Below are 20,567 nucleotides of genomic sequence, written 5' to 3' on the forward strand. Positions count from 1 at the left end.
TAATCTAAGAACCAATATTCATGTGGTAGACAATTTGAACCCACCTCCAAACTATAAAAACAAAATCCAACTTGGAAAATTCAACCAATAGTTGATAATGTGAGAAGGGCATGTTTGAACCAGCCTAGAGACAATAATAAATACTCCATTGACAAGCAAATGATACCATTTTCTGGTCGATGTCGTATGAAGCAATATGTAAAAAATAAGCCCCGCCCTGTTGGCCTCAAAAACTTTGTGATCACCACATCATATGGACTTGTATTAGACTTTGTAATTTATCAGGGTGCTAACACTCCATTGGTTCATAAAGAGTTGGGCTTAGGACCCTCTGTCATCATGACACTGGTTCAAACACTCCCTCCAGGCAGTTTTTTGTTCTTTGACAGATATTTTACTACATTGCCATTACTGGAAAAATTGTCAGAGGTTGGTATTGAGGGAACAGGCACAATAATGACAAATCGCTTGCAAGAGTTATCTTGCAAGTCGGCTGTAAAGCTTGATCGGGGGGAAAGCATTGAATATGTGAGACAGGATGAAAACTTGTTGTAGAATGGCAAGATAATAGTAGGGTAACTCTTGCTTCCAACTGTTTTGGAATTTCGCCAGCTGAGAAAATCAAGCGATGGTCCAAAGTGAACAAGGCATTTGTTGAAGTGTCATGTCCATCAATTGTCAAGAGATACAATCAATGTATGGGAGGGGTTGATCTCTGTGATCAATTGATGGAGATCTACCGCAATTGGCACAAAACAAAGAAATGGACCCTCAAATGCATCCTTCACTTTATTGATTTGAGTGTACAGTAGCCTCTCTCTTAACCGGACATCGGTTTAACCGGACTACACTCCACGGAAGTGACATCTCTTAACCAGAAAATAATTATCAGCACATCGGTTCAACCGGACTGGATTGGCAGGAAATGGAAACTGCTGTTACAACTTTTCTCGTGGGAAAGATTGAGCTGAGATTCCTGACTTGAAAAAGAGGGGGCGGAAGGGGCATTTCCGCCGTACACCAAAATATTTTAGTTAGTTTTTGAGCGATTGTCGTGGATTGCACATCGCAGTAAACATTGTTACTGTTTTCCCGGTGTAGTTTCACAATACAGTACAGTACCTGTAGTGTGTATTTTCTAAACCGTGGTGTTTGTGAAGAGTATATTCAGTGTGTTTTATTTATTTTTGAAATGAGTGAGAAACGTAGGCGTAAAGTAGTGACAATTGAACAAAAGCTCAATGCCCTTGAATGCACGGACAGAGGAGAATCAGTGAAAATAATTTGCAATGAACTGAATGTAGAAAAGAGTACCGTTTACGACTGGCAAAAAAACCGAAAATTGCTCCAAGATTTTGTTACACAAGTGGAATCTAATAAAGCCCTGACTTCCCGATGCACACTGAGAAAACCGACTAATGAGCTCGTAGATGATGCGTTATGGTTGTGGTTTCAACAGGAACGTCGGAGGGGAACCCCGCTTAGTGGACCTATTCTAAAGGAGAAAGCAACTTTACTACACGCGAAAATTGAAAATGGGGGCGAATTTGTTGCTAGTGAAGGGTGGCTAACGAGGTGGAAGAAGCGTCACGGAATCCATTTCATCGGAATATGTGGCGAAAAATTGTCAGCAGACACTATTGCAGCAAGTGAGTGCCCAACAAAATTTCAAGAATTTCTCACAAAGGAAGGTTTACATCCGGAACAAGTATATAATATGGACGAAACCGGCCTCAACTTCAAAATGTTGCCACAAAAAACATTTGCTGGAAATGAAGAAAAATCGGCCGCCGGCTTTAAAGCAAACTGTGCCTGACCTTTTAAATGATGCTAAAAAAGATAATTTTGAATAAAATTTAGAATTTAGAAATAGGCCGACACATCTAGAAAATACCTGAGTCTATACCTAATTCATGCAGGTGAACGGGCTAGAGTCAAGAAAACTTCAATTAATCTTGCCATGCCTGATTTACTAGGTTTCTACTATAAACTAACACTACACTTTGAAATAATTAAACAAAAAATACAAACAACTTCAATAAACATTGGCAACTAAAATCGAACAACAGAAACAACAATAACATGTTACTTTGTTGACATTCTTCATCTGATTCGGGGGCGCATTACTATCCCCGTTTAGATAGCAATACGTCACAAAACCAAACAAGATCAGTCATAAAATAACCAATTAATTTCAACATGAAATTACTCAAGAAAGAAAAAACCCGTTGAACCCAAATTTCGTCGATAGTAACCCATATAACCCATTTCATAATAATTTTGAATCCCCACTTTTGATTGACATCCTCGAATGAACCTTTGTTTCACTACACTGCACTTTCGTTGGTCTGTACGTTGCTTTATCGTCGGGGTTACAGTACCTTGTTTTTGGCGGTGAACTTTTACCGGTTGAATTTGGCTTGACGGCGACGTCCTCTTACGTCCCTAGACCTGTCGTCTGAACGGGTGTCTTGAAGCGGTGTTACATAAAGTTGCGGAACCAAAGGGGTGGTAGTACAAGAAGTTGGTTTGGGGACACACATGAACCGCTTAGCGGTTATTTGAAGAAACAATTATTCGTACATGATGAAGAAACACAATTAAACCTTTCAGGACATGGCACTACTAGAAAATTTAAACATTAATAAAAATAAAACTAGCTCCTACATTAACTAATTATATAAACTTATAAACTTGCCCAAAAAGGGCGAAACATAATGACTACATCTTTACTCTCGTAGTGCTCCTAGCAAAGTGTCCTCCGAAACGTAATCTGGTCTCTCAACTGGGGAATCCCCACTACTGTATATAGAAACAGGTCTCCTATTGGGCGAAGGGAATCAATTTGACCAATCGTCGCATGGCTTCTAGAGCCTTTGGACCAAATAGTAACTGCAAAATCGGTAGTTTGTTATAATTTCAATGCTTGCTGTTCTCCAACTTATCGCACTCTATGTCGCGACACGAAGGCTAAGTTTTAGAGATAATTCCATAATCGACATTCCTCGACGACTCGGAGCCACAATTTTTAAATATCTATCATGGGAAACTCGAAGTCATGGCCGTTCATAATAGAGAGAGAAAATAATTTATTTTGCTAACTCACTTACAATAATGGCTCTAGTCTATTGCGTATTAAATTTACTATTATAACTTGGGAAAAGGCCTGAATTAAAAAGAGTGCTTGGCACAAAACAAAGAGATAGTGACAGTAGGGGTTTGTGCCAATGCAGCAGGAACTCATAAAATTCCACTTTTTGTCATTGGAAAGTCCATGAAGCCTCGTGCATTTAAAAATATAAACACATCGGCTCTTCCTGTGCACTATCGTGTGCAAAAGTCAGCATGGATGGACACCTACTTATTTAAAGAGTGGTTTGTGTCTGAGTTCGTCCCAAAGGTTAAGAATCACCTTTTAAGTTTAAAGATGCCTTTAAAAGCAGTTTTAGTCCTGGACAACGCCCCTACGCACCCAGACGCAGAATTACAGTGTGAAGGGGCAGAAGACATCAAGCTGTATTATTTACCTGCCCATACGACAAGTGTCATCCAACCAATGGACCAAGGAGTCATTGCAAGTCTTAAGAGGCGTTACAGGCACAAGCTTCTTTCGGAAATACTTTCTAAATTGAAAGAAAATAGAGACGCCGGACTTATAACGGCTTTGAAGGCCATAAATATCAAGGATGTCATTTATATGTTGGCTAAGGTCTACGAAGAAATGCCAACCTCGACATTTATTAAATCTTGGAGAAAACTCTGGCCAGGCGTCATGGAGGCCATCGAGAACAATAAAGAAGACAATCCTGCTGCCTCTGCCATCGAGAATGCTACAGAACCGAATGAACCTGATGATGACAACATGCTAAATGGTTTAAAAACCATATCCCAGAGTGATGTGTTGGCTCTCGAGGACTTAAATGAATGGATTACAGCCGATGACCAACTAGAAAATGAGTTTTTTACTGATGATGAAATCGTGGAAGCTGTTGTTGCTGTAGACGAAGATGGAAATGAAGAAGAAGAAGCAGAAAATATTCAAGTGGAAAACGTTGAACACGTGAATCATGCTCAAGCAAAATCAGCACTGGAACTAATCACATCTTACATTGAACAACAGGATGTATCTACTCCGGCTGATATAATGTTCATTAAGAAGTGGCGTGACTACGCATTCAAAGCAGCCGTGAACACTAAGAAACAAAAGAAAATGGACGATTTCTTTAAAAAATAAAAGTAAAGTTAACAAATCTTGTGTAAAAGTTGTTTGATAACAAAGTTGTTTTTTGCTGTAATAAAAGTTTTGTGTTTTAACTAAAAACTAGTTTTATTTTACTGTGCCCCGTTTAGCGTGATTATTTTTTAATACTGTGCAGCTTGGATAATGTTCTGAGGTAAGTGCAGTAGAAAGTTTGTTTTTACATAATTTACAATATATCACATACATATATTTATCTCTAAAAGCAATTATATTTCATTATTAAATCTACAGTCATTCGTCAAAATATTTGTTGTGAAGTAGAATTGGTGTTAGAAGGGCAATGACCGTGACATTGTGACGAGTGCCGTGCCGTGGGAGAGGAAGCCTAAATAAACAAAAGATAAGATAGTGGGGAGGGGGACGGGTGGACAGGTGGTCGATGTTGTTGTGACTCAGGTTTCTTGGAATCCAGTTGCAAGGAAATGCAATGTACACTGTACAGTACAGTACTTCTGCATCTGCCACGAATCATAATGGCTGTTTGGTTTTAAATATTTCAAATGTAAAAAGGCTTAGCAACTAACTATTTTCTTGTGTTTTGTGTTCACAGATATCATAATAAAGCGTCTAGTTTTATTATTTTTACGTAAAAGTCATTATTGGCTTATAAACTACAAAATATGCGTACCAATTTAACGACTTTTAGGGAACGTCGGCTTAACCGGAAAAAACGTTATCCGGACTGGCCTCAGTCCCGATGAGTCCGGATAAGAGAGAGGCTACTGTAGTCAATAGTTGGGTTAGGTACATGAGGGATGCCAAATCTAGCAATTTAAAGAAAAAAGAGTGCTTAGACCTCTTGAAATTTTAAATGGAATTGGCTGAGGCTTTGATCTCGACTCCTGCTGTTCAAAGGGCAGTGCTTAGTGAGAGCGAATCAGAAGATGAGCAGCCTACCACATCAAAATCTAAATTTTACAACCCTCCAAAAAAACTCCCAGGAACAGATAAGAGGTATGATGGCTATGACCATTGGCCTCTTTCAGATGAACTGCCAGCTCCTGGGCAGTGTAGGGCTAAGGGTTGTAAATCCCGATCAAGAGTTAGGTGTGAGAAGTGTGACATCTATCTGTGCTTCTCAAAAACTCAGAATTGTTTTAGAAACTTCCATGTAAAAAATTAGATTTGATTTAGAGTTAATTAATAGATTATAGATTTAGTAATACTTTTTTAATATTAATAATCATTATTGTTGTTCCATAACATGCTCTTGACTAGAGTCGAGTCTCTTCTCGACTTGAGTCGTGTAAGTGTGAGTTGAGCCAGAGAGTGGCCCGTTTTAAAAGCTCCAAGGGGATTTTTAGGGACTTTTGGGAGAATGACCCTCTGGGAGGGTTCTATCGATGATGGGAAATTCATCTTTTATTTAATTTTCGGATTGAAACTGCGTTTTTTGGACCTTCATTGACTGGGGTATATTTCCTTGTTCCTCACTTCTATCATGTCTTCTTCCACCATCATTTATTACAGAATTTGATTTTTTCAAACCGTCCCCAAAGCAGTTTTTGTCAATTCAATTCAGATAGATTAATTGAAAATTTTGACTTGCACTAGTATGTATTAAGGTGTTTTCCTTTTTGAAAAAATGAACGAGTTGAGAGTTACTACAAATTGGAAAACGGTGTATAACACTTGAAAATGGAATTACTAACTCTGGATTTACCCTGGGCGAGATTCATTGCAATATGATTCAATTCGATTCCCTGCAGAGAACCAATCTATCTCACATTGGATTCATTTTCATTGTGTTCATTGCTGCCACTGATAACTTGGAATTATCCGGATTATATCGAATTGAGAGTAGAAGGGTACTGGCGTGATGCTTTACCGTAGGATTCCATATACTATACAATTTGGGAATATAACTTTAAGCCAATACGATTCTACTTTCAATTCGAGTTCATTTTGTTTCCTATAAACTTCATGAGAAATCTATATACTTTTGTTTCCTTGTAGATTATCCTAGAGCGGCGGTCAGGCTTGGGTATCCGAGCATCCGGAGCTCAATTTACTGCCACCGGCAACTAGTACAACCACCAATGCCGCACTCTCTCCATGAGTTCGGTGAAATAATTCAGAGAGATGAGTGGCGGCACATGATGTCCGACAGAGATGACCAACCCTTTTTCCGAGGGTTGATTGGCGGGGAGGGTTGGTCGGCGGCAATATACATATCACAAAAAATGTTGAATGCCCTTCATGGCACTGAAAGGATTCATATCGACGCCACATTCAAAACAGTGCCTGCACAATTGCAGGCTCACCAATTGCTAACCATTCATGGGGAGTACATGCACCATGAAAGTAAATTGTATTTCATTCTGTCACAAGTGACCCCCTGGGTAGGAGAACTTGCTCAAGAACTGTTGTATTGTAATCTTTGAAACCAGCAACTTTCAATTATACAGAGTTGATTAAAATTATGGAAACAGCTAAATATTTCATTCACAAGGATAATTTGTCAGTCGATATAATTAACGATTCTATATTTTAAATGAAAAATTACTCTTAAAATATTACCCTGTCACTTCAACATCTTTGACCCTCATATAAATCCAAATTCTTTTTTTCCAATGAGAAGGTGGTCAAGTGATACATGATTTCGATACAGAGTTCCAAGAGAAAATAAATGGCGGAAACCGCACATTGATATATCAACCCATCTCATTTTGATGATATAATATAGAGGTTGTAAATGTTGTGTAGTACCTACATTAACCAGCTGAAACCAAGTGTCAGCGCGTGAGAAGATGATGCCATTGCAGGCGAAGACGACCTGGCCTGCATCACCTGTGGAGTCCACAAGCGCTCCTACATTACAGAGCCTTGTGGACATTTTGTTATGTGCGGAAGGTGCATGAGTGTACATCGTCACTCGGTGAATGAGAATGACTCAGACGTGCCATTACCAATAACGTGCCCCGTCTGCAGAAGAACCTTGTCAGGGTACCGAAGGATTTATCAATAAAGCTATTTTACCGAGAATGAGTTGTTTTGCTTAAGTAATCTTTCACCTATGTATTTCAAAGCCGCCAGACGGGTCGCCGCCAACCTGTCTCCCCGACAACTAGTCTCCTTGCTATTTTGATCACAGGCGTCAGTAAATCCCCTGGCAAAATATACCATTGCCATCAACTAGTCTCCCCGACAGTAAATCCCCTACTAGAAGGAAGGAGCCTAGTTGTCGGCGACAACTAAGCTCCTCACACGCTCACGACAACTAGTCTCCCCGACAGTAAATCCCCTGCTGGATAGGCCTATTAGGGGTCTGATTGTTGTGATCATACCCGACAACTAAGCTCCCCGACAGCTAATACCCTATTGAAACCAACTTGAAGCGGGCGGGGAAGTAGTACAATCACAGATACTGCTGTTGTACACATTCTATGAATTCGATTATGAGAAGAAAAGCTTGTTAGAGTTATCACTTCTATCACTGCAAACATAAAATTAAAAAAATAAACTATTTCTCTTTCCAAATTCAACTGACTTGGAAATGTTCCTTATTGAATGTCAAGCAGTTTCAGAATGAGTTTGTACATCTCGCAAGTGATTCCTGCATACATGTATGCATAGAATATAACATAGTCTATATCATCAAGCAAAACTCTGATCTACTTTTCACAGTCTTCAACTTATGGCATTCACAACTTCAGATTGAAACTTTATACTTTTATATTTTTGTTTTTCCTTGTAATGAGAATTGTAGGAATAATTCTACATCAATTTGTCACTGTTCTCTTTTGAATAACTATTCATTAATTTGTAACTATACTCTTTTGATTAATTATGATTGATCAAAGTTGATCTTGATTTTTTAACATAGTACTGTATTTTCTTCTAATATGAAATGTGAAGGGTTGTGTGGCAGCAAGTCCTAAGGCCCCCCCACAAAGTACACCCACGCTAATCCATGAAAAGCGACCCACACAGTGGGATGTTTTGTAAACCATTGCTATAGAATTATTCATAATCAATCTGCTGACAAGTGGAATCAAAGGAAAGTGGAATCCATAAAAGGAAAATCCACTAAGTCCATGAAAGTAAATTTTTCTGGAAATCAATTTCTAATTTTCAACATCAATCATAATTTCCTTATCTTACAGTACAATAAATTACAGATTTTGATACCAAAAAGCTTGTATATATGATGTTTTTTTCAAATTTCCTTTAATTGACCTTTCTAATATAATAAGAATTCTTTCCAGCTCTCAATATGGATATTTTGAAAAATTATTACTAGAGCACCATCTTACCCCATCTTACCCCATATCTGGGGTAAAATGGGGTTTCTGTAATACTTTTTTGGAATTGCTCTATTCTTTATAAAAAGTTAGATATTCTTATGGGCAATTTTTTATCATAGTAAATGATCTACTGTAAACTTTAGTATAGAGTTTGATTTTTTAGGTATTCTGAAAAAGTTGTGGAAAAAGAAAATCCTTAATGGCCCCATCTTACCCCACCTTCCCCTATTAGAAAGCATTGAAGTTTCCAAGATTTTTACTTCTCGCCATTATCTTGTGTCATTGATGTATGGGGTACCTATGGGTCAGCAAAATTAATTTTTAGTCTTGGAAGCTCTTATGTTCGCGATCATCAACTGTTATAATTATAAGTGAAGTTTAGTGAAAATTGATAGGGAAGTTATAGTGAAAAGTGATAGGTCAGTTGTAGTGAAAAGTGTTAGGGAAGTTGTAGTGAAAAGTGATAGGGAAGTTATAGTGATAGGGAATTCTTAGGGAAAAGTGATAGGGAATTTATTGGGGAAAGTGATAGGGAGTTTATAGAGAAAAGTGATAGGGAGTTTATAGAGAAAAGTGATAGGGACTTTGTATGGGAAAGTGTTATAGAAGAGAAAAGTATGATTACTTAGAAACTTGAAAATAGTTAAATCTACATAGGCCTATTTAATATACTTGAAAGCCCTCTCAAATACTTTCTAGAAATGGTGCGTCCTGATAGAAAAAAAAGTTCTCTAGTCTGGGATTTCTTTGATAAACCTATTGAGAATAAAGTTAAATGTACCAAGTGCAATTCATTTTTGAAATATTGCAAGAACACTTCTAATCTACATGACCTTAAAAGAAAACATCCTATTCTGTTAGCTGGTTATAATTTGGATATAGCAGAAGATTAAGCAGATGCTGCTGGCACACCTTCTACAACTGATGAACCTTCAACATCATCTGGAGTTATTCATGACGAATCATCGACAACAGCAACTGTATCAGGGGCAGGTGAATCATCCTCAACATTCTTCGCACCCCCTGCAAGAAAGAAGACGAAGCAGCTTCGACTCTTTGGAACTAGCAAGGACGGAATAACAGACGCTGAAATTGAAAAAATTGATTCGAAAGTAGTGAGGATGGTTGTGATTGATTTTCAGCCATTGTCGATAGTAGAAGATGAAGGATTCAATTATCTAGTGAACACATTGAAACCGGAGTATACTTTACCATCAAGGAAGACTTTGAGTGAAACTCTTCTGCAGGAAAAATACATAGATATAAAGACATTAATGAGTAACCTGTTAAAAGATGTCAGGCATTTGGCCATAACAACTGATATGTGGAGCTCAAGCAGTAATAAATCTTTTATTACAGTCACTGCTCATTTCATCCATGATTTAAAATTTCTCACACAGGAGAAAATATTTCTATGGCAATTTCTATTATTTTGGAGAAATTTAATATATCGAACAAGGTTGTGACAGTAGTAACAGACAATGCAAGTAACATGAAAAAAGCGATCAGTGAAGAATTAAAGAAGCATAACCACTTTTGTGTTGCTCACACCATCAACTTATCTGTTCAGGAAGCCTTGGAAGCAAATTCAAATTTGTCAAAAATTATTGGAAAATGTAGAACTTTAGTTTCATATTTCAAGCGCAGCAATGTTGCAGCTTACAAGCTGAGAGAAACGCAGGAGCAGATGAGTTTGCCTGTTCTGGAGCTTATTCAAAACGTGAGTACTCGATGGAACTCAGAGCTGCTAATGTTGGAGAGAATGTTGGAGTTAAAACTACCAATCACAGTGGCTTTGGCATCTTTAACAAATGCTGAAAGAAATTTGGAAGCTGAGGAGTGGATAATAATAGGAGAAGCTATACCTTTATTGAGGCCAATTTTGAAATTCACCGAAATGCTTTCAGGGGAGCAATATCCAACAATGTCCCTTGTTGTTCCACTAGTCAGGGGGCTTCAGAAATCAATCCAAAAACGCTCTGTAGAAACTGACACAGGAATACAATTGAACAACAATCTAATGGATTACATTTCTAGAAGATTAGGGAGTTTGGAAATTAATAAATTTGTTGGGAAGGCAACATTCCTAGATCCAAGGTTCAAGAAGTCCGGCTTTGGAAATGAAGAGACTGCAAGAAATGTTCAGAAGATGGTTGTAGAAGAATTAACTAGTATATTAAATGAATGTCGTAATAATGGTAACGTGAATGTAGCTTCTTCACCCCCTGATCCAACAGGAAGTGTAATACATACTGGCAATGAACATAATGAACTGTGGGAGGATTTTGATGAAAAGGTTGCTAATCGGACTTCAACGATAACACCCTCAACAACAGCATTACTTGTAGTGAAACAATATTCTGAGATGGCCAATTTAGATAGAAGAAGGAATCCTCTCGAGTTTTGGAAGCAGCATCACACAACCTTCAAAGAATTGTACAGTATAGCCTGTAAACATTTGTGTATTCCGGCTACTTCCGTTCCAGCTGAAATGATATTCTCTTTAACTGGCCTAATTACAAAAGACAGGCGCAACCGACTGGGCTCAGAGAAAATAGATCAAATTGTATTTTTGAATAGAAATATTCAAATTTTTGAAGACAACAGCAAAAATTAGCCTGCAAATTTTGATAGAAACATTATTAAATGACTCATTGCTCAGATTAAAATGTTAAATGGTAATATTATTTAGATTGTTGAAAAAATAGTTTTCCTTAATATTATTTAAATAGTTGAAGTATTTATTCAAACAGTTTTGTGAATTTTGTGCAAATTTTTTGAGTTTTGTGAATATTTCCATTTATTAGTTCAAGTAAAGCCAACATAAACAATATCAAAATAATAAATATTAATAAGGCCTATATTGAAAATCAATATTATTATAAAGTTATCACTAATCAATAGCATATAAAGTTAAAGTATTAAGATTAAGAGGTTATGTTGCCAATGCCAACAATCAATTCGTTTCCGAAGTATTCAAAACGAAAGTGAAGTGTTTCTAATGAAACGATAACAAGAGGTTTACTATCAAAAAACACACTTCGTTAAGGAATCCCCTAAAGGTGTGAAAGCTATTGGAGGTATGACATCTGCAGAGCGCGGTACTAATGTAAGCATGATAGCAGCGGTGAATGCTCTAGGGAACACCGTTCCTCCCCTTTTTGTGTTTCCCCGCGTTCACTTTAAAAGTAACATGCTAAAAGGAGCACCAGCATGCTCAATTGGAGCAGCAGCACCATCAGGTTGGTCCAATGAGAACATTTTTAACCAATATTTTGAACATTTTGTGAAGCACACCAAGCCAACCATTGAGAGCCCAGTTATTTTGCTGCTAGACAACCATGAGAGCCACGTTTCTGTGAGAGCAATCACTCTAGCTAAGAAAGTTGGTGTGCATATGGTCACTTTCTATCCCCACACCTCTCACAAAATGCAACCTCTAGACCGCACAGTCTTTGGTCCATTTAAAACGTATTACCATAAGGCTATTACTGACTGGATGACTTCACCTGGCAACCAAGGGAAACCACTAACAATCTACGATGTAGCTGAAATTGCTGGAAAAGTCTACAGCAAAGCTTTTACACCGTCCAACATAATTAAGGGATTTAAAGTTACTGGCATTTTCCCTCTAGATCAAGATATTTTTAAAGACCACGAGTTTCTGCCAGCTAATGTGACAGATCGTCCTGCTCCTACCTCTAGCCCTTGTCTTCAGGACCGTCAGGTAGACCTGCCATCAGAATCACAGCAGCCATCGACCTCATCTGATGTGCAACCATCGACCTCATCTGATGTGCAACCATCGACCTCATCTGATGTGCAGCAGGAAGATCCATCGACATCCACCAAAGTGCCAGCTTCAACTCCCAGCCATATTATTACCCCAGAAATGTTAAGGCCTTTCCCAAAGGCAGAGGCTCGCAAAAGTCAAGGCAATACCAAATGTAGGCCTAAGGGAAAATCTGAAATCATGACGGACACCCCAGAAAAAGACGAAATTGAAAATATGAAAAAGATAAAGATGGAGGGGAAACAAAGAAAGGGATTGAAAAAAATAACGGATCACAATGCAGAGAATGTCTTGAGGCTAAAAAGAGAGAAAATGAATAAGCTACAAAGAGAGAAAATAAAAAAGGTACGTTTAAACTTAAAAAAGATGTTTAAGAAGGGAAAAGACTCAAGTGATGAAGATTTGCCAAATTTTGCTGATGAAAAGAATGAGAACCCTGATGATATGTTTGAGTTGTCCGATGAAGATTATCCTGAAGCAAAAGAACTTGAAAAGAACCTCAATCTTGAAGAGTTAAAAAATGGAGATTATGTTCTGGTAGAACTTGAAGGGGAAAAAAACACAAAGCATTTCATTGCTAACATAACTGAAAGGCTAGGCAACGAAACATTTTCTGCAACCTATTTAGTGAAATGCCTAGACTCTGATAAGTTCAAAGCCAAGAGCTCAGACATTTTTGATGTTAGTGCAAAAGACATAAAACTAAAACTTACAGATCCTCGTTCTCAAGGGGGAACAGCAAGGCTGCAAAATCAACTTAAATTTTCTGTTTCCTTTTCAGGGTACAATGTTGGTTAGTTTGATAGCTCACAGAGGGCTATCTTTATTAATCTAAAGAAGATTAATTTTTTATTGTGTAAAGTGGTTTTTATATACCATTTAATACCTGTCCCTAGGTACATCTAAGGTTGTCCCCAGGTACATCAAGCTGATGTACCTAGGGACAAAATTCAAATTTTTTTAAATAATTTTTTTAAACATTTCCCGGAAGTTGAAGTCTTTATAATTTTTAACACTATACAGAAGGATTCCTTTTGAATATAGACATTCAAAGTTGGTTGAAATTTATAAAAGGTCTTATTTAAAAAAATAAAAACTAGAAACTGTCCCTAGGTACAGCACCTTCCCCTACCCTACAGTAAGCACATGTTCAATATTCTTGATTTGGGCATAACTGTCTAATATTATACAAAGTGTAATATAAATAAAACATAGATCTCAGTACCTACCCTTTTAAATTTTTTATCACAACATGTTTATGTTTCATTTATATTAAAAGTAACTTAGCCCTAAATGAAAAATACAATAAAGTGTAGTATGTCCATAAGATAGGTTTATATTTCACTTTGATATAAATTGAACTAGGATTTAATATGCGGAATTAGGACTTGGAAGTCAACTTACATGTTGCTATGTAAATGAACAACATAGAAATACTATTAGTCTTTCAGTCTGTCAGTGTGTTTAAAATGACTATGTCATTCGAATTATTAGAAATAGGCACTGGTAAGTTCCATCATAGATTAAGCATAAGTTACATGACTATGCTTAATCTGTACATTTGTTGGAAAAACAAATCTTTTGTTGTAGCAGGCATTGTAGGCTAGAACTAGAGAATGGCTTGGGTTTGATTCTAAAGATATCAGTTGAGTTGATAAGATGTTTACAAATCGTAAATTCTTACCTATTTTATTTATTGATGCATTAGCATTACTTGAGAAGCAAAAGTATTATCCAAATTGAGTTACGTAAGTTTAGAATACTAACCTTACAGTACTGTACTATTCAATGAGCATCATCCACTGTACACTAAGCCATCTAACCGGAATTTGAAAATAATAATCATCTAAAACTCAAATTTTTATTTTTACCCATTTATAAAAGGGTTTTATTTGTCAAATTAGTTTTGCAGAAATTAGCTAGGCCTGTCTGCATGTTTTACAAACTGTTAGCTCAATAATTCATAAATTCATGCTGTAGCTCAGTTCTTGATACGTACTTGGAACTTGTTTTATTTATTTAACTATTAATTATTATTATTTAATTTAAGAATATTAACCCTCCTAGTATCACGTTGGGTCGTATCCGAGCCTAGGCGCCATTGCTTATCAGTTTGTGGGCGTGTTGGTGGGAGTAACGCCACCTCCTTCCTTGTAACCTTTCATTCAGTATTTCTCCAGACACTAACCAGAGCGTATGTCCGTGGTAAGTAAACTTTTCATATTATCGCCAATTTTAATGTTAGATGTCAAGAACGGGGTCGCATACGCGACCCACATGGTCTTTCTTGTTCAACTTTTTTCGATGCATATTCTTTGAACTACACTATTCAATTTGCATTCTATGCACAATTTCTCAATTATCCACACTTTTAGCTCGTATATATTTCATAGTGGGTGATGATAGAATTGAAATTTCAAGTTATATAGATCGAAATGAAATCTTTATAGATGCATAGAAACATGTTATGAAGTTCCCAGAGAGAATAGAACCAATTTATAAATTATAACAAATTATTTCTATCCTATCTAGGCCTTTCATAACATGTTCCTATGCATTTTTTATCCAGATTTAGTTTTTTCTGTTAATTGTCAATACCAGCAAGCTTGTTTGTGGTATAACCACTCTCTTTGTAGGTTTAGAACCACTGGAAGGTAATTAGCCTATATAGCTGATAAAAAATTCATTCCATTGGCTATTGAAATATATCATGATCTGCATGAAGGCTAACAATATCATTTTCATCATATTATATTTTCAAATCCAATGCATGACATTTCTATTGAGTCTTAGAACAGTGGGCTACCTTGAGAACTTTTGTGATATAAAATCAATCTTCCTACAATTTTATTGCTCAATTGATTTTTTCAAACATTTCTCTATTCTTTGGAATTATTATTCCAATTATGTTATTGCTATACAACATTATATTATGCACAATAAATAATGAGAATACTTTTTTGTTTGTAGGAAGCTGAATATGGAGCAATACTTCACAACAGAAGAAGACATTCTGAGAGAACTGAACAGGCAGTTATGTGATTCTGATGCAGGAAGCGCAGATGAGGTTGATTTTGATGATTCGGATGTTGGAGACATCGTTTTGCCAAATGATGACAACGTTTTTGATACATTTGATGGAGAAGATACTGATCCACCTCTTCCCGTAGATGACAATGAGAGGAACTTCGAAATTGGAAAGGATGATGACACCATCTGGACAGACAGACCATTGGTATCCCGGTTTGCAAAGGTTCCATCAAGAAATCTGATCTATCATCTTCCAGGACCCAGTGGAGCAGCAGTAGGTGAGACCAATGCACAAAAATTATTCTCTCTGTTCATTACAGACAACATGATCGAGACAATTGTTACATTTACAAACTGTGAAATAGAAACCCTAAAAATGACTTATAACACTGAGGAAAGATACATGATGAATACTGATGCAATAGAAATAAAAGGACTGTTCAGTTTACTCTCCATGAGTGCAGTGTTGAAAAACTCAAGTTTGACTACAAAAGACATGTTTTATCCAGTTTTTGGCCCACCTTTATTTCGCTGTGGATGTCAAAGAATTGATTCAAATTTCTGCTAAGAGCACTTCATTTTGATGACAAAACAACAAGGGCTGCAAGACAGGCTAATGATAAATTCGCACCTTTCCGTGGCATGTAGGTTAAATTTGAAGAGAACTGTCAGAAGTATTATACACTTTCTGAATATGTCACAGTTGATGAGACACTTCTCAGCTTTCGTGGGAAATGTCCTTTCAAAATGTACATCCCATCAAAGCCTGACAAGTATGGGCTGAAAATTATTTCATTGTGTGATGCCAGGACTTTTCATTTTATGAAAGGAATACCTTATGTTGGCCAAGAAATAATAAGAAGGAAAGGAGATCTGTCCTTGCCTACTCAGTATGTTATGAGGCTCACTGAAACTATTGCTGGCAGTAACAGGAATGTTACTGTCGACAACTGGTTCACTTCGATTGAGTAGGCAGAAGAATTGCTGAAGAAGCTTGTGGGTACTCTGAGGAAAAATAAACCTCAGATCCCACCGTCTATGATCTCTGCACGAACTCCAGTGTCACACACAAAATATCTCTATCAACCCGACAAAATGATACTGTCCTACACACCCAAAAAAAAAGAAAAATACAAAGGTACTACTTCTGTCCACCATGCATTCCACTGGTGAAATGGGCGATTTGAAACCAGAAGTGAAAGAGTTTTATAATATGACAAAGGGAGGGGTTGATGTTATGGACAAGTTGTGTCATGACAAGACTACCAAGCAGACAACCAGGCACTGGCCCCTGAGATACTTCTTTGGTCTTCTGGAAATTGCTGCTGTGAATAGCTTCATATTGTACAAGTTCAACCTCAACCTGAACTATTATTCAAATGAGGCACGTGCTGATTTCTTGAAAATGCTGGCTTTTGAGCTGATGAAACCGTTGTTGGCAAGAAGAGCCCATAATTTACATCTACCAAGAGAACTCAGATCGACAATCCAGTCACTTTTGGGGGGACAAGAGGAAGATGAACCAGCTCCTGCTGCAACTGCTTCAACTTCAACCACACGGAAAAGATGTTTGTCTGCTTGGGAAGGACAGAAAAGGCAATTTCTGATGCCTGAAATGTGAAAAGCAATTGTGTGGAGAGCATAGGATAATATTATGCCCTCAATGTGCAGGGATTGATTGAATGACAATTATTATTGGGTGAAAAAATGTCAAAAATCTGATTTTCCAATGATATGATGGTGTTTTTCATTAAATTTTGTACTTATATTATGAAAAGTTTTTAATTATTCAAGTGTTTTTAACTTTTAAATATATGAATGTTCAAATAAGTAATATTTTCATTCGAATTTAAATGAGATTTTATGAGGAAAAAAAAATCATAATTTGAGATGGGGTCGGAAACGACCCCATGTGGTCTTCTACATCTCATGCAACTACGTGGTACTAGGAGGGTTAATTATTATTTATTGTGAATTACTACAAGTCAGCGTCGCAAAATTATGATGACCAGATCCCTTTCTTCCATTTTGGAACAAGAAACTATCAATGTCATCAAGGAAGAGATACTAATGAGTATCAGAAAAGAAAATATGCTCAACTTAGAGACAAAATGGTGAGTCAACAAAATTTTTCATACATTTTGTTTTTCTATTATTATTATGATACTAATTAAACTGATATTTGATTAAAACATCACTCTTTTGAAGACTTCTTTTCAGAATTCATTCTGAATCATTGTACTTTTAAGTACTGTCACGGCATATTTTCCAATAAAAATAGAAACAGCCTAAATCAAAAGAATTTTGAAAGTAGGCACCAATCTCTGAGTTCATTATCTCCTATTTCCGATAACAGAGAGCGCTCCTTCCATACAGCTGATAGATTGATCAGCCAAAAACAAAAAATATTCTACAGATGATAATATTTTCCAAATTATTAAAAAATTAAAGTAATTCGAAATGAAATAAAATATCAAATTCCATTTACCACCTATCCTATGTCCTTCCTTAATTTGGCAATTGAGTGTGACGTCACATCTCGGAAGTGCGGTGAAAGAAAATCTTATCGTTTGTCGGGTGTGTGTCAGATCGTGCCGTATGATGATGTGCTGAGAACTGAACGTGCTTCATATGTGAAGGAGAGATAACACATATATGTCGTTGTTGTCGTATTGTGTCGACCAGTTTTATGAGGACTATATATATATATCGGTGAGTTGATCAATTATATATATATATATATATATATATATTGCCAAATTTTCCTGCATATTCCATCACCACCACATGTGTAACTTAGGCCTATTAATTGATTGAGTTATTCGGAGCAATTACGAAATACAATGAACCTTTTAAAATATAAAAATATGGAACTAATTTAAATTTATTCAAAAAAAAAATTGGACAAAGTAGTAGTGGATATTTCTAAATTGGGATTTCAAGATTATAAACCCCAACAGTACGAAAATAAATTTGAAGAATATGAATTAATTCTATTTATCATTAAAATTATCTGAATTTAATTAGTTTATTATAATCAATATGCCACTACAACGATGAGTGCTGCCGTTAGTGTTACCGTATGGAAGGTAAGTCACTGACGGGCAGTGAGTACATGGCTCATTGCAGACCACTCTTCAAGAAGCTTCTTGAATGTCTGTTTCGCATCAGATACAGAGCTAGGAGTGCTGATACTCGTGGTGAGATACATGGCTATGGAACCCGTCAGACTCACCTTATCAAGATGCCGTCTAGCAAGGACTCAGAGATGTTATCCTCTCATTGCCTTGAGGATGTTCAATAAGCCACCAGAGTGGGTCAAGGATAGTGGAAGTGATAGCATAGAGAAACAATAGCATAAGTAGATATCCCATGGTATAGGGCGTTAATGTCGCAACTTTTATTGTCATCTCAAGCCGATTACTGTTGATTATTGTCGATTTTTACTGTTTTGTTGGGGTGAGAGTGTATGAACGGCACAATATGAGAGACTACCAGTGTCACACAGCTTCACGGAAAAGAATTACATGAACTATCGGCTTGAGATAACAGTAAAAATTGCGACATAAACGCCCTATACCATGGGATATCTACTTACGCTATTGTTTCTCTATGGTGATAGACAATTCCAAGCAGTTTTGAAATCTCTCTTGGTGGAGCATCCATTCTATAGCCTGAGTGAATTTCTTGATAGTGAGATGACATTTTGAAACTTTTTTGTGACATGTTTTATAAACCCTGGCACAGTCTATCCAGCAGCGCTGGTCAATGACTTAGAATAAAACTAAACTAAACTATTCAGGGCCCAGGCTTATCCTTTCCTTAAATTATCTTAATCTCAAAATTGTTTTGAGGGAACCGGATACCCTTCCAGATTCTCAAATGGATAAATTGAATAGTAGTCTAGATTACAGTATTATTTTATTTTCTTTGTTGTATTTTATCCTATCATTAGTTTTGGCCTTGAAGCATAAGCATAAATAAAATGGATGATCCTCATGTTAATCATCTAGGTCTTATTACTTGTATGAAATTTCACCCAATCATGGTTCAACAATAGCTAAGAACTTTATTAAAAAGCTATTTTTTTTTTAATTTCCATGGAATGGGAGAGAAGGACTTTCTCATTGCTATGTTGGTTTGGAAAAACGTTGTACCTGCCAAAACATTTATGTATATATTTTTTCTTTTAGGCACAAGAAGATCATTGTTTCATCAAAAGATATAAACAAGCTCAAACCACAAAAAAGCTTGGCTGCCCTGCCAGGGTTCAAGTCACAAGAATCATAAAAATGTTCCAGTGCAAGGTAAGCAGGAGTCAAGTGAGAAATAGTGAGGTCCACGTTATATTGGCAGTGGAGAAAGGTAGGATAAAACATTGCCGGTCCTCTGTCTTGTCAATGCCTTCTACAGATGGTAGCTGATACAGGTTTATTGGTGTAATATTAACGGTTTATCAAATCAAATAGTTAATTTAAATAATAAAACTTTTGATTTGAGTTGATTAACGGTTTATTCTCCTTTAAAATAATCAATTATATTCTATTAAAGAAGAAATTATATTTTTCAATAATTCCATAATGAATTTTTATAATTAAGATAAAATATTTTGTTAATTATTTATTCTATATTGTTAAAAAAACGATTTGGCAACAGAGCAAAGCAGAAAGAGATAGCGCTATCCGCTTTGTTGAATGATAGACAAGGATAGCAACATTATCGCTAATCAAACACTGCCAATATAACGTGGACCTCACCATAGTAATTGCTACAAATTATGAATCCATCAATACCTCATTATTTTGCCAACCTGAATAGATTGGTAGTTTTGTGAACACAAGACCCAGTCATTCCTTGTACTGTCTATTTGAACAATACACAGTGTTTACCAACTTCCTACCAATACTCTAGGGCATCTCAACAAATCTTTACCTAATTTTTCTCTACTGGAGTGAAATAAATTACAGTTATTATTAACTTAAGTAACATTAATATTAGTGTTTGAAATAATCTAAAATAGCTTACAAATGACATGCAAAGCAGACGGAGACTGCTGTATTGTTGTGGCAGACTTTAGCCGCATACCTTGGCGTGCACTGCAACTAACCCCCTATCACTAAAGCTGCCATATCTCAGTTAATATTGGTTCAATCTCAATAAATCAGGTACCAATCGTTTACTAAAAAAAGTTATCCTTGTATTTTTTTGTAGAACCAACGGTTTCTGAGTTATTTAA

At 36.5% G+C, this 20,567-nt stretch overlaps 2 protein-coding genes across 8 annotated transcripts in view; one reads left to right on the top strand and one right to left on the bottom strand.

Annotated features, from left to right (window-relative positions):
• The window catches only part of LOC111049946 (dystrophin), a 322,297-nt gene that overhangs the window by 133,710 nt on the left and 168,020 nt on the right, over positions 1-20,567 (bottom strand). The gene's annotated exons all lie outside the window — the stretch shown is intronic.
• LOC111051797 lies at positions 14,263-19,643 on the top strand. 2 transcript variants are annotated; one of them, XM_039421233.1, is made up of 2 exons: positions 14,263-14,506; positions 15,272-15,956. In XM_039421233.1, exon 2 carries the CDS (start codon positions 15,282-15,284, stop codon positions 15,897-15,899), a length of 618 nt encoding a protein of 205 aa, XP_039277167.1. In that variant the 5' UTR covers positions 14,263-14,506; positions 15,272-15,281; the 3' UTR covers positions 15,900-15,956. The 2 variants fall into 2 exon arrangements, with proteins under 2 accessions (XP_039277167.1, XP_039277168.1); XM_039421234.1 differs by lacking the exon at positions 14,263-14,506 and adding an exon at positions 19,525-19,643 and having other exon boundaries at positions 14,944-15,609.

This window comes from Nilaparvata lugens, chromosome 2 (assembly GCF_014356525.2).
Source record: "Nilaparvata lugens isolate BPH chromosome 2, ASM1435652v1, whole genome shotgun sequence".
NCBI classification, from domain to species: domain Eukaryota; kingdom Metazoa; phylum Arthropoda; class Insecta; order Hemiptera; family Delphacidae; genus Nilaparvata; species Nilaparvata lugens.

Excerpts from the sequence above, each read along its gene's own strand:
- LOC111051797 (XM_039421233.1), top strand. The coding sequence starts at position 15,282 with ATGGAGCAATACTTCACAACAGAAGAAGACATTCTGAGAGAACTGAAC.